The following is a 12,023-nucleotide window of genomic DNA, read 5'->3' on the forward strand; positions in this document are numbered from 1 at the left end:
ATAACAGTAGGGAAATAAGCCCATAGTCCTGGCTTTGCCAAGTTATCCATAGAATAGCAGCAGCCCTCCCACAAAACATTTATTCAGTTTTCAAAGCATTTTCACAAACTGATTTCATCTCACTATCATAGCAACTCTGTGAGGCAGGAAGGACAGAGATAATTCTCCCCGTTTACCAAAGAAGCAGTTAAGTGACTTCCTAGACGAACAAAACTTATTCTTGGCAGAGACAGGAGCAAAGCTTCGGACAACTCTGTGCTGCCTTTCTGCAGAGTGGGAATGCAAACTGGGGCAACATGCCCTCTATCAGTTTCAACATAAAAACACTAGATTTTAGTTTAGGCAACTGGGTGTTACTTCTGTTCTGCTCCCAGTTAGCTCCATGGACTTTAGGCAAATCACTTGTCCTCCTGTGGGTGAGGGGGTGTGGGAGGGAGAGTTTCTTTCATCGATAAAATAGGAATAATTTTGAATCAACACTGTCTATCCAACAAGTTGTTTCAAGAACTGAATACAATAATGGGTAGGAAAGTACTCTGTAAATCACAGAGTGTGTACTCTTTACACACTGTGTAAAGAATGATGAGTAACTTCTACGATTACATAGGAAGTACATGCATTGTTTAAACCAGACATCCCCCTCTCCACCTAAATGGACTTAATCTCTATCTATCATGAAGTGAAGGGTAGAGGAAGATTAAAAAAAGGGGAGAGGGGGCTTTCAGGACTTCACTACATTAAAAGAAGCAGGGGTGTGTGTGTGTGTGTGTGTGTGTGTGTGTGTGTGTGCGTGCACGTGTGTGTGTTAATTCTCTCTGAAGTGTAGCTTCATGCCCAGAGTAGGCAGCACTGGAGGCTGCACAACTGAATGGCAGATATGTGCCAACCCAGGAATATCACGCCACCAACAATATGGAGGTGTGGCCAGTGTCCCAGGAAGACATTTCCCTAAGGTTATCCTCTGCTTGAGAACACACTACAAAGAGGACCATAAGAACTACAGTTCTCACTACTTTACAAACACCAACACCATGAAAAGAAGTCAGGGAAGTTGAAAGGCAGACTTCATGGCCATATTGCATAGAAAAGCCCCAGGGAACAGGGCCGGGGAGAGGAGATGGAGGGCCTGGAATCCACTCTGAAGACTAGATGATTCACTCTGGGATGACAGGAGAGAACAATGATGACGCAGATGTAACTCTGGGCTTCAAGATAATTAATTACCTGTTCTACTTTGATGTCATAATCTCCAAGGACTTTTTTACCCCGGAAGCACTTGGCCCTGGAAAAGAAAAACAAAACAAAACAAAAAACACACAAATTAGTTTTGTACAAGTGTTTGAGATCAGAAACTTACCATCATAAAGAAGAGGACTATACCAGACAGAACCCCAGAATGAGTGTCAAGATGTGTGTCCTACCCACACATCTCTATACTTTCCTTATCTTCCCCCATCACTCTGATTTTCTAGTTGGGTTCCACCCTTGGAATTTTAGTTTTTAAAGAAACTGTTATCATTTTACCTCTTCATATCTATACTTCCAAAAAGGAGTTGAGGCAATTAATAATTTAAAAGGCAACTATAACCAACAAAGTAAGGATTAAAGGACAATCAATGAATGACAAAGCATTAATTATACCAGAAAAGAAATTTTAAAAGGTAGGAGGCTGACGAAAGCTACTATAATTGAACACAAAACCTATTCTGTATTTCTGAATTTCAGTCAAGAAAACTAGTCAGGCTGAGTTATACAGTACTTATTATCTTCCTACTTGTCATGGATCTAAAGGAACCTCACATTAATGCATCAGGGGCTTCAGAGCCCCTTGTAAGTGGACTGTGTTTATGTTTATACTGATATCCATTCTTACTTTGCCCTTTATCTCCCCCTCCCCACCCCCCAAAAGATGTTCTTACCTATCCATGTAGGCTAGTTCTCCATGTGTAAAAAGAGCCTTTCCACGCTATACCTGTTAGCGAGGTTGTCTTTCCCAGTGCTTGAAATTTCAAATTAGCATGTTTCACTTTAGGTTTCTAAAAGTCCCTCTCCAAAATAAAGGGAGAAACTAACATTTATTGGGCATCATGTTCTAGGAATTGTGTGCAAGTTGCTTTCAAGAACATCTCATTTAGTCCTAATAACAATTTATGATATAGGGAGAAAGGTCTTCATTTTTGAGATGAGGAAACCAAGACTCGGGGGAAAAATAGTGTATTCAAGGTCACATGGTAAGTTAGTGACAGAGCCAGTATTCACACCCAAGTCTGAGTCCAGTGCTCCTGGGACTGTATAGTCATCTCCCTCTGCTGATTCATTCTCTCCATCTTCACTCCCGCCATTACAAAAACTGACTTGTCATGTGTGCTGCATCACATATTTTTTTCCCCATTTTCCTTCTTCCGCTCAAAAGGGACTTGATGTTGTGAGCACTAGTTCCACTACAAATACTTCCTACTCTGGTTCCTGTGAACTACCCAGGACGAGGCCAAGCTATTTCCTTTCCTCTCTGCTGGAACAGTCCGTTCTAGGAAGTTGTCATTTGTCCTATCCAAGTCCCTGGCCACCCTCAAATTGTTCCTCAGAGGCACTCAGCCATCCTGGAGCTGGATCACTGAAGCCTATTCCCCAGCCTTTACCCCAATAACTCACTAAGCTTCATCAGCTTGCTTCCAGAACGCTGTTCAACATTTATAGCTCAGCAACCTCCTCTAGCAACGGGCCTCTACCCTATCCTGTCCCTTTGGCTACTGTTCTTATTTATGGACTTAAATGATAATCTACAGATGGCACTATCACTGCTCTGTATATCTTATACTCTGGAGGCCTTTGTCTAGGACTGTAAAAAGGAGAAATGGAGTAAATGACCCTGAAGGTTCCTTTCTTGTACTGATGAGGTGTGTCTATCTTATTACCAGCAATGCTTTTCTGATGCTTCCTCCTATCTTCCTGTCTCAAAATAGCTCTTGTTCTGTGAGGTAAGTCTCAGAGACATTAACAATAACCTCTCATTCTGTATGATACCTTGCATTTTCAAAGCACATTCCTTGCCTTATTTGTTCTTTACAACTTAGTGAAGCAGCCGGGTCAGACAGCACTGTTCGTTTGACCAATGGGGAAACTGAAACCCAGAGCAGTGAAATAATATGCCCAAACCACAGAAAAGTTCATAGGAGCTAAGCTTAGAACTTAGAGTTTACATCTAGGTGCTTATGTGTTGCCAAGTATTTTAATTCACTCACTTATTTTGTGAGTTTAAAACACTGAAATTGAAGTATATTTATAGATTCTGGCTGGGTTTATCTGCTACTTCCTGCACCTGCCCATTGACCAAGTTGGCTAATGATACTGTTTTCATGCCTTCTCCTCGCCCCCACCTCTCCAATGATCTTAATGCCTTTTCCTTAAGGTAATTTGTCCTGTTGAGAATCTTAGTCTGTGTTTCCTGACTCCAGGTCACTGACCTCTGTTGGCTGAGCACAATCTTATGGAACAGGAGCTAAAGATGGCAGGCAGATGGGGCACAGAGCCTTCTTCTGGAGAATGAGCACATTTTTCCTAGCTCTAGCCCTTGGAAATTTAGGTTCCAGGTATTTTCATGAAAAATTTTTTGCCTTATAAGCAAGTGATAGAAGTACCTCCTGATACTAAGATAACACTGTTAGGAGGCAGAAAGTTAGAATCCAGGGGAGTTGTGAATCACAAGGCTCTGTAATCATAGTCTGGGTGGGAATCCTAGATGTAGCCTTTCCGGGCTCTGCACCTTAGGCAAGTGGTTTAAAAAAAAAAAAAAGTATGTTATAGGGTGAAATCAGTCAATCAACCTTCAAAAGTACACAAAAGAATAAGATAAAAAATAAGTTTCTCCTTTCCCATTTCTTTTTCATCACACATAATCCCCATTATCAGTTGCAAGTATATCTTTTCAGTGTGGGGAAAATGTCTGCACATATATATGCTTTAAACATACATGCAGCATCATGCTATGTAAAAACTTCTTTTTTGAACCTTGATTTTTATTGCACTCAAAAATACATCTTAGTAATACGCTTTCAGCACATACTGATGGGCTTCTTTCTTTTTAATAGTTGCCTGAAATTCCATTTGAAGGTCGTACAGTAATTTCACCAATATATATTGGTGAGCATTTAGATTTCCAGTTTTTGGGTTGTTTTTGCCATTATAAACAGTGCTATAATAGCTAACATTTAAGAATATATCCATAGGAGGCGATCCTGGATGGCACAGTCAGGTAAGCATCTGACTCTTGGTTTTGGCTCAGGCCATGATCTTGGGGTGCTGAGATTGAGCCCCACACTGGGCTCCGCACTGAGTGTGGAGTCGGCTTTCTCTCTCCCTCTGCCCTTCTCCCTCTACTCTAAAACAAATAAATAAATCTTAAATATATATATCCAGGGGTGCCTGGGGGCTCAGTTGGTTAAGCATCTGCCTTTGGCTCAGGTGATGAGGTCCTGGGATGGAGCCCCACATCGGGCTCCCTGCTCAGCGGGGATCCTGCTTCTCCTTCTCCCTCTGCTGCTCCCCCTGCTTGTGCTCTCTCTCTCTCTCTCTCTCTCTCTCCATATATAGAAAAAAAAGAACACATCCATAGGATAAATAACTTATTTTTTCCAATTGTACTGAGATATAATTGACAAATGAAATTGTATATATTTAAAGTGTGCATCATGACTTAATATACCTATACTTTGTGAAATGGGATTACCACACTCATCTATCACCTTGCATAGTAACCATTTTATGTGTGTGTGGTGAGAACATATAAGATCTACTCTCTTAGAAAATTCCAAGTATACAATACAGTATTATTAACTATAGTCACCATGTTGTACACGGAGGATAAACAATTTATTGCAGAATTGCTGGTGCCAGGAATAGACACAGTTAAGAGTTTTTACTGATATTGCCACACTGCCCACCCCCCATTAGGAAAATATACCACTCTTCTCAGTGTTTGAAAGTTTGAGAAAGTTACTTCACCTCCCTTAGTTCCCTTCTCCCTCTCCCAACCCCCACAGTTTCTTGCATAAACTGGGCACAGAGAAGGACTTTCTCACTGGCGGTCTTGTCAAATCAGCCCAAATTCACCTCCTTTGCTCAATCCTAAACAGAACCCAAGATGTACATCCTTGAAGCACAGACTAAAAATATCTATGGTGCCTGTGTTGTCAATTTCCCCCTATTGTAACATTTTCTTAACAAGCCTAGCAGCTGAGGATCTATGTGAGTTTAATGGCTTGCAGCTTCCTTGATGGGCCAGCCAATGAACCATCTCACCTTATTACTAAAAGGAGTAGAGGCTTCTAGATTTAACTCTTCTTACTCAAGGCAATGAATATGCTCACCAGTTCCTATCCAGCTAGGGCTTGTGAGGCTGAGGAGCACAATTTCAGACACTTCTCTGCTAAGGCTGCCTCAAAACTTGGCCCAACTTAGGCAAGCCCAACTTAAATTCTCTGTTTTATGCATGGGATAATGGAGAAAGGTCTAGAAATAGGAGCCAGTGGAATTGGGTTCAGGCATAGTTCTACCACTTTTCAACTGTGTGACTTTGGGCAAGTAATTGCCTCTCTGAGCCTTAGTTTTGTCATATATGAGATAGGGTTAATAATAATTGTAATACTAATAGCAAGCATTCGCTATGCACTAGCCACTATTCTTTTACGTATTTTACCTCATTTATTAATACCCTACTCACAGGTTGTTGTGAAGACTTAAAGCCAGATGAGAATAACTGACATGAAAGTGTTCTGGAAACACTGAAATGCTATGCAAATATTAAGTACCATTAGCAAAATGCAACATTTATGTACCAGGTATTATTACTGTTTTATTATTACCACAGCCAACATGGCCTCTTCCTCTTCTGAACTTTCATCCCATTTATTGTCTGCTCATGATGTTTGGCTCATAGCATCATCATCTGATACCAACTTTCAAACTCAGTTGTCCAGTAATCTGGGACACCCCTCTCCAACTCTCAGCCTCAGACAACTGGATTATGTAATAATGCTTGGAATAAGGACCAACCACATGTGAGCCCTGGATTTTCCAGAACATTTTAGATTAAATAACGATTTTGTCCTGTTGTCAGGTTATATGATCTGAGCTAAGGCCTATACAAACATAATCATTGTATCTATAAATTTCTAACTCCTTCACTTACCTAGATTCACAATCAGGGCTTGCTTATTGACTGGAGATGTTAAGAGTGATGGTTTTGGCTGGAAAATGTAGAAAACCAGAAGAGGCCACCTTCAGGACTGACCAGACAGCCTGTCTCTGCAGGCCCAGCCTCCTCTTTTCTCACGTGTGCACATCTGAGGATGTCATGCAAAAATCTGTTCTCAATCTCCATCCACACTGGAACTAAAGGACCTAAAAACAGCCCATAGTGTAAATCCTCCCTAGGTGCCTGGGGTTTGTATAAGAATCAAATATGAAAGCACTAACAAGCATTCTTAGAGCTCTAGAACCAGTCTAGCACCTAGTAAATGCCTGGCACTGATCTGGATACTTATCTTTAACACGGTGCTTAGTTTCTGGCACTCACTGTCTCACTGGCCTTGTTCTTTCAGTCAAGCATCTCTAGGCATCAAGAAGTTAGAAAGTAAGCTAGAAATACTAGAGGATTCCTATTTCCCACCCTATGGTAAAATTAGGCCAGCCGGTCTTGGAGAGAGTTTGTGAGGTCCTGCCGCCACCCACTGGCAAGATGTGTACTGCAGACATGCTGTGCTCCCAGTCCGCCCATCCACTTAGCCAGCTGAATAGCCACCAACCCCACTGGCCCAGGAATATCTCTCCAGGTGCTTATTTGCTGCTTTGAAAAATGATGCCTGAAAATTCACTGTTTCTCCTAGAAAGTATGTGTCCATACACCCCAAGCTAGATACTTAGCTTTTTGCAATCTCTAGAAATAAAGGCTGTGATTTGTCAGTAAATTCAGCAATAATTTACTGAGTATCCAATGGTAGGTGCTGGGACTGTAAAAATATATTAGCAGTTGCCAAGTAGAGAAAGCACAGTCTAGAAAAGGAGAATGATATCCATTACCAATATGGGTTATTGCTAAGGTACCTCGCAACTCTTAAGATTTATAACTAGTATTCACATTCCCACCTTTCAATCTTCCTTTAAAAAATATTTAAAGCACACAACTAAAACAATAACAGAAGTTTCACGTAGCTCAGAAACATGTACACTGAAAAGCAAGTTCCCTCTACCTTCAAAAGCTCACAGGTTAGTGGAGAACAGAAGCATAAATAAAAGGTATACGTGTAAATATAGGGTACAAGCTGTAGCAGATGTACAAATAAGGCACTTTAGGAGCTCAGAGGAGGCAGTTCTCTTTGCCTGTAGAAGTCTGGGAAGGCTCCAGAGAGGGAGCTGAGTCTTAAAGAATGAGTAGGAATTTGCCATATGGGAAGAAGGAGCAAAATTAAATGGCTGAGTGTAAAGGCACAGAGGCTGCTTGAGCACGGAACACTGCAGGGAAGGACACTGGAGGCTGAGCAGTGGGAGCTGCAGGTCCCAAGAAAGGGAAGCATTGAACTGGCAAGGGGTTCAGATGTCAGGCTGAATAGTTGGGACTTAATTAATGGCCAGCTTCCAAAAGACTTTTTTAAACACTTTTTTATTATGAAAAAACTACCCTCAATAGTTATCAACATTTTGCCAATCTTTTTCATCTATCACCATCACTGTTGAGACTATTGTCTGAGCATTTTAAAACAAATCCCAAATATTATGTCATTTCTTCTATAAAATTTTAAGTACTATCTCTAACTGGTGATGATTTATTTTTTTAATGTAACAATATATATAACAAAATTTGCCATTTTAACCATTTTTAAGTCTAAAATTCAGTGGCATTAAATACATTCACAATGTCGTGCAATCATCATCACTACTTCCAAAACTTTTTCATTCTCCCAAATAGAAACTCTGTAGCCATTATGCAATAAGTGCCCATATCTACCCACGCTCCCAGTCCCTGGTAACCTCTAATCTACTTTCCATCTATGAATTTGCCTATCTTAGGGTAATGACTTTTTAATAATTAATTTATTAGTGAATAATTAATAATATTTTTAAACATCTTTACTCAGTCAATATTCAAATTTTCCCAAGTGTCTCCAAAATGCCATCAAAAATATTAAGCAGGGAGGTGACATGATCAGTTGTGCCTAAAATCTGAGAGAACACCTTACCTGGAATGTGGAAAAGACTGGAGGGAGCAAACCAGGGCTTGAGATCATTTGGGAAGCCGGTGCAGTAACCAGATTTCAGGACTTGGTTTTACCGGTACATAACAAACCCATAGCTACTGCACAGCACTCATCTGGCAACTCAATTGATCATTTGATTGATTAGGCCTCGGAACTTTGTAGCTGGCTGGAAAATGACAGTTATTTAAAAAGATGTTTAAAAAGATATTAACAAAGAGGATTTAATGAAGTCATAGAAAGTGGTATAGGGCTCTTACTAAAGATGTTCTAGAACAGAGATATAAAGGAGACCTAAAATAGGTAGGGCCTTAACACTGGTAAAGGGATTCTTAACTTAAATTTGGACTTGTTTTCTGGGGCGCCTGGGTGGCACAGCGGTTAATCGTCTGCCTTCGGCTCAGGGCGTGATCCCGGTGTTACCGGATCGAGTCCCACATCAGGCTCTTCCGCTATGAGCCTGCTTCTTCCTCTCCCACTCCCCCTGCTTGTGTTCCCTCTCTCGCTGGCTGTCTCTCTCTGTCGAATAAATAAATAAAATCTTTAAAAAAAAAAAAGTACTTATAAAAAAAATAAATTTGGACTTGTTTTCTAACTCATGAACCATAAAACTTTCTTTCAGTATGCGGAGAAATGCGTGTTATGGACAATTCGTTTAGGAATAAGAAGCAAACAACAGGAAAAAGCGAACACTTTTCTGGATAAAGAGTGCTGTGGCTATTCCTTGATATCATTAATTCAGTGATTAAGCTGTTCAATTAAATGCTCTGCAACTAAGGCACTTCTTAGATAGAAAGCAAGCTGCATGGTGTCTTAGCTGACATTCATATAAATGATCTGGAAGAGAGTACAAGGGGAAATTGCCAAGTTTGCAGATGGCATTCAGCTCTTCCAGGGATTAAAATGCCAAGCTGATTAGGGATAAACTGAAAGAAGACGTGGACGTGGGCAGAAAAGTGGCAGAGGAGTTTTAATGTGACTAAGTGTAAGAAAACACATTCAGGGGAAATGATTTTATCACAGGATCATCCAGTAAAGAAGCCTGAAATGACAAGCAGAAAAGAAAGACCTCAGTTCTATACAATGTCACAGACAAAACACAAAAAGATCGAGAGTGAAAGGTTAAAAAATGTTGCATATCATCAAGAAAGTTTATTGGAAACCAAACACAGAGGCTTTCTTACACTCTGACCTATTCTTGTACAAGTCGTAGGACTTTCATATTTCTAACCCAGCATATTAGGTCCACTTATCTAAAAACAAATGACATAATGAAAGTAGAAATGACCCAGGGAAAAATGGAACAAAATGTAAAGACTCTGGTTTTAGGAAAGACTGAAATAATGTCTTCTTCAGTCTGTAAAGGTAAAGATCCAAAGGGGACAGACGGGTATGAGGGAGGGAAAGAGAACACTGAACGACTACCTGTCATTCATCCCAAATAACCTATTAATCTCATGATATTTCAGGCCTTATAGGGAAGTCATCTCAATGTTACTGGTTTTATAATAAAATGAGGCTCAGATAAACTAAGTGACCTGCTTAGAGGTAGCAGTAATAGGTGGCAGACCTAGTAAAATTAAATTTCAGGGCTTCTGATGATCAAATTTAGAGACTGTTTACTTCCTCAAATAGGGACTAATGCTCTATTCATTTCTGCATTTCCAATACCTGTCGAACTATCTGACACATAGTAGATGCTCAGAAAATGTTTCTGGAGTTACTGAATTGAATATAGCTAGACATTTGGAGGTCAATATCAGAGAGTTCAGCCAATATCCTTGTGAAAGAGTCCTGGGCTTGTAGGTTTCTGAGGATACCTACATCGTCCATTTCTCTGGAGTTTATATAACTCCCTCAAGTTATCTGTGGGAAGACTTCAACAGCCTTGGGTGGCAGATGAGACCCCTTAAGAAAAACAGCAATCTCAAAGTTCTGAAAATGAAGGAAACACCCAAGTTGTGACTTCAGTTGGGAATACCAAATACTTTTCCTGAGCAGATTTTCTGAAGATCTCTATTTTAGGGAATAATTAAATGATGCAGTGTAACCAGATAACAAGATTATCAAATACAGAAGAAAAAAAAAGGAATCCTGTAATTCAGATCACATGGTGGGAAGATTAGATGCATTTGTCTGTAATTATAGCAGAGCTACAGAACAGAATGCTTTGGAGTCATGGGACAGATTCTCTTTCCATGACTGGCTTATAAAATTAAATCAGGCTGATTTGATTTTGGAGCAAAATGGGTGAGTTATGAAGTTTGCTTTAGAGAAACATCAAGCAAATATAATTTTTAAAAGATATGGATTTATTTTATGCTAGATAAACATGGCTCCTAGCATTGACAAATCTCTAGGTTTAACTCCAGTGTAGGGTCACAAATCATACCTACAATCACCACTGCCATCAAAGCTGCACATTTCCATCCATTTTTAGCAGACTAGACGCAGAGGAATGTTCTTTATAATCTGGCCCCACCCTTCTATTTCAAATTTATCTCCTACTACTTCCCTCCTGCAAGATAGCTGCAAAGTTTTTGTATGAATTAGAAAAAGGCACTCCTTCCTCCAGATGGATACACTCCTGTACTAGGGTACTTAACTTGACAAAAAGAATGTGGGGCTGAGTTTCATCCCCCACTAGTTTCCTCACTCGAATGCCCTTGTATGGTGAAAAACCTGCACAAGCATATGCAGACACTGAATGGTAGTAGTACATCAATCTACCATTAAGACACTGTTTCCCAACTACCTCTCATCAAACTACTGCCTCTGTGCTTTGGTCCGCTTAGAAATCACTGTTCTTGGGGCGCCTGGGTGGCTCAGTTGGCTAAGTGTCCGACTCTCAGTTTCTGCTTGTGGCCATGGTCTCAGGGTCGTGAGATCGAGGTGTGTTGGGCTCTGCACTCAGCTCAGACTCTGCTTGGGATTCTCTTCCTCCCCCACTACTCCTCCCCTCACTTACTCTCTCTCTCATCAATAAATAAATAAATAAATAAATAGAATCTTAAAAAAAAATAAAGAAATCACCACTTTCTCACAATAGCCAAGATATGGAAACAACCTAAATGTCCACTGATGGGCAAATGGATAAAGGAAATGTGATGTATACCTAAAATGGAATATTATTCTGCCTTTAAAAAGGTAATCCTGCCATTTGCAACATGGATGAACCTGGAGGACATTATGCTAAGTAAAATACGCCAGACACAGATAAATACTGCATGATCTCTCTTACATGTGGAATATAAAATAGTCAAACTCAGAAGCAGAGAGTAGAATGGTGGCTGCCAGGGGCTTGGGAGGGGGAAATGAGATGTTGGTCAAAGACTCCAAAGTTTTGGTTAGGTAAGATGAATGAGTTTTGGAGATCTAATGTACATTATGGTAGCAATACTGTATTATATACTTGAAGCCTGCTGAGAATTCACTTTTTAAAAAAGATTTTATTTATTTATTTGAGAGATAGAGTAAGAGAGAGAGAGAGCGCACAAGTTGGGGAGGAGGGACAGAGGGAGAGGGAGAAGCAGATTCCCCACTGAGCAGGGAGCCACATGCTGGGCTCAATCCCAGGACCCTGTAATCATGACCTGAGCCAAAGGCAGATGCTTAACCAACTGAGCCACCCAGGTGCCCCGAAATCTGCTGAGAGTTCTTAACATACACACACACAAAAGGTAATCTCAAAGGACTTTTATTCATCTATTGAGATCATAATTTTTTCTTATTGTATTTGCTGCTGTGGTGAATTACGCTGACGGATATTCAAAT

The 12,023-nt window shown here is 40.3% G+C and overlaps 1 protein-coding gene across 1 annotated transcript in view; it reads right to left on the reverse strand.

Annotated features, from left to right (window-relative positions):
• Positions 1-12,023, reverse strand: part of SYN2 (synapsin II) — a 194,763-nt gene that overhangs the window by 46,937 nt on the left and 135,803 nt on the right. Inside the window, exon 2 of the mRNA XM_045812407.2 lies at positions 1,225-1,282. Coding sequence (XP_045668363.1) covers positions 1,225-1,282 — 58 coding nt within the window. The remainder of the gene's footprint in view (positions 1-1,224; positions 1,283-12,023) is intronic.

This window comes from Ursus americanus, chromosome 14 (assembly GCF_024610735.1).
Source record: "Ursus americanus isolate L20-20 chromosome 14, mUrsAme1.1.p, whole genome shotgun sequence".
In the NCBI taxonomy this organism is placed as follows: Eukaryota; Metazoa; Chordata; class Mammalia; order Carnivora; family Ursidae; genus Ursus; species Ursus americanus.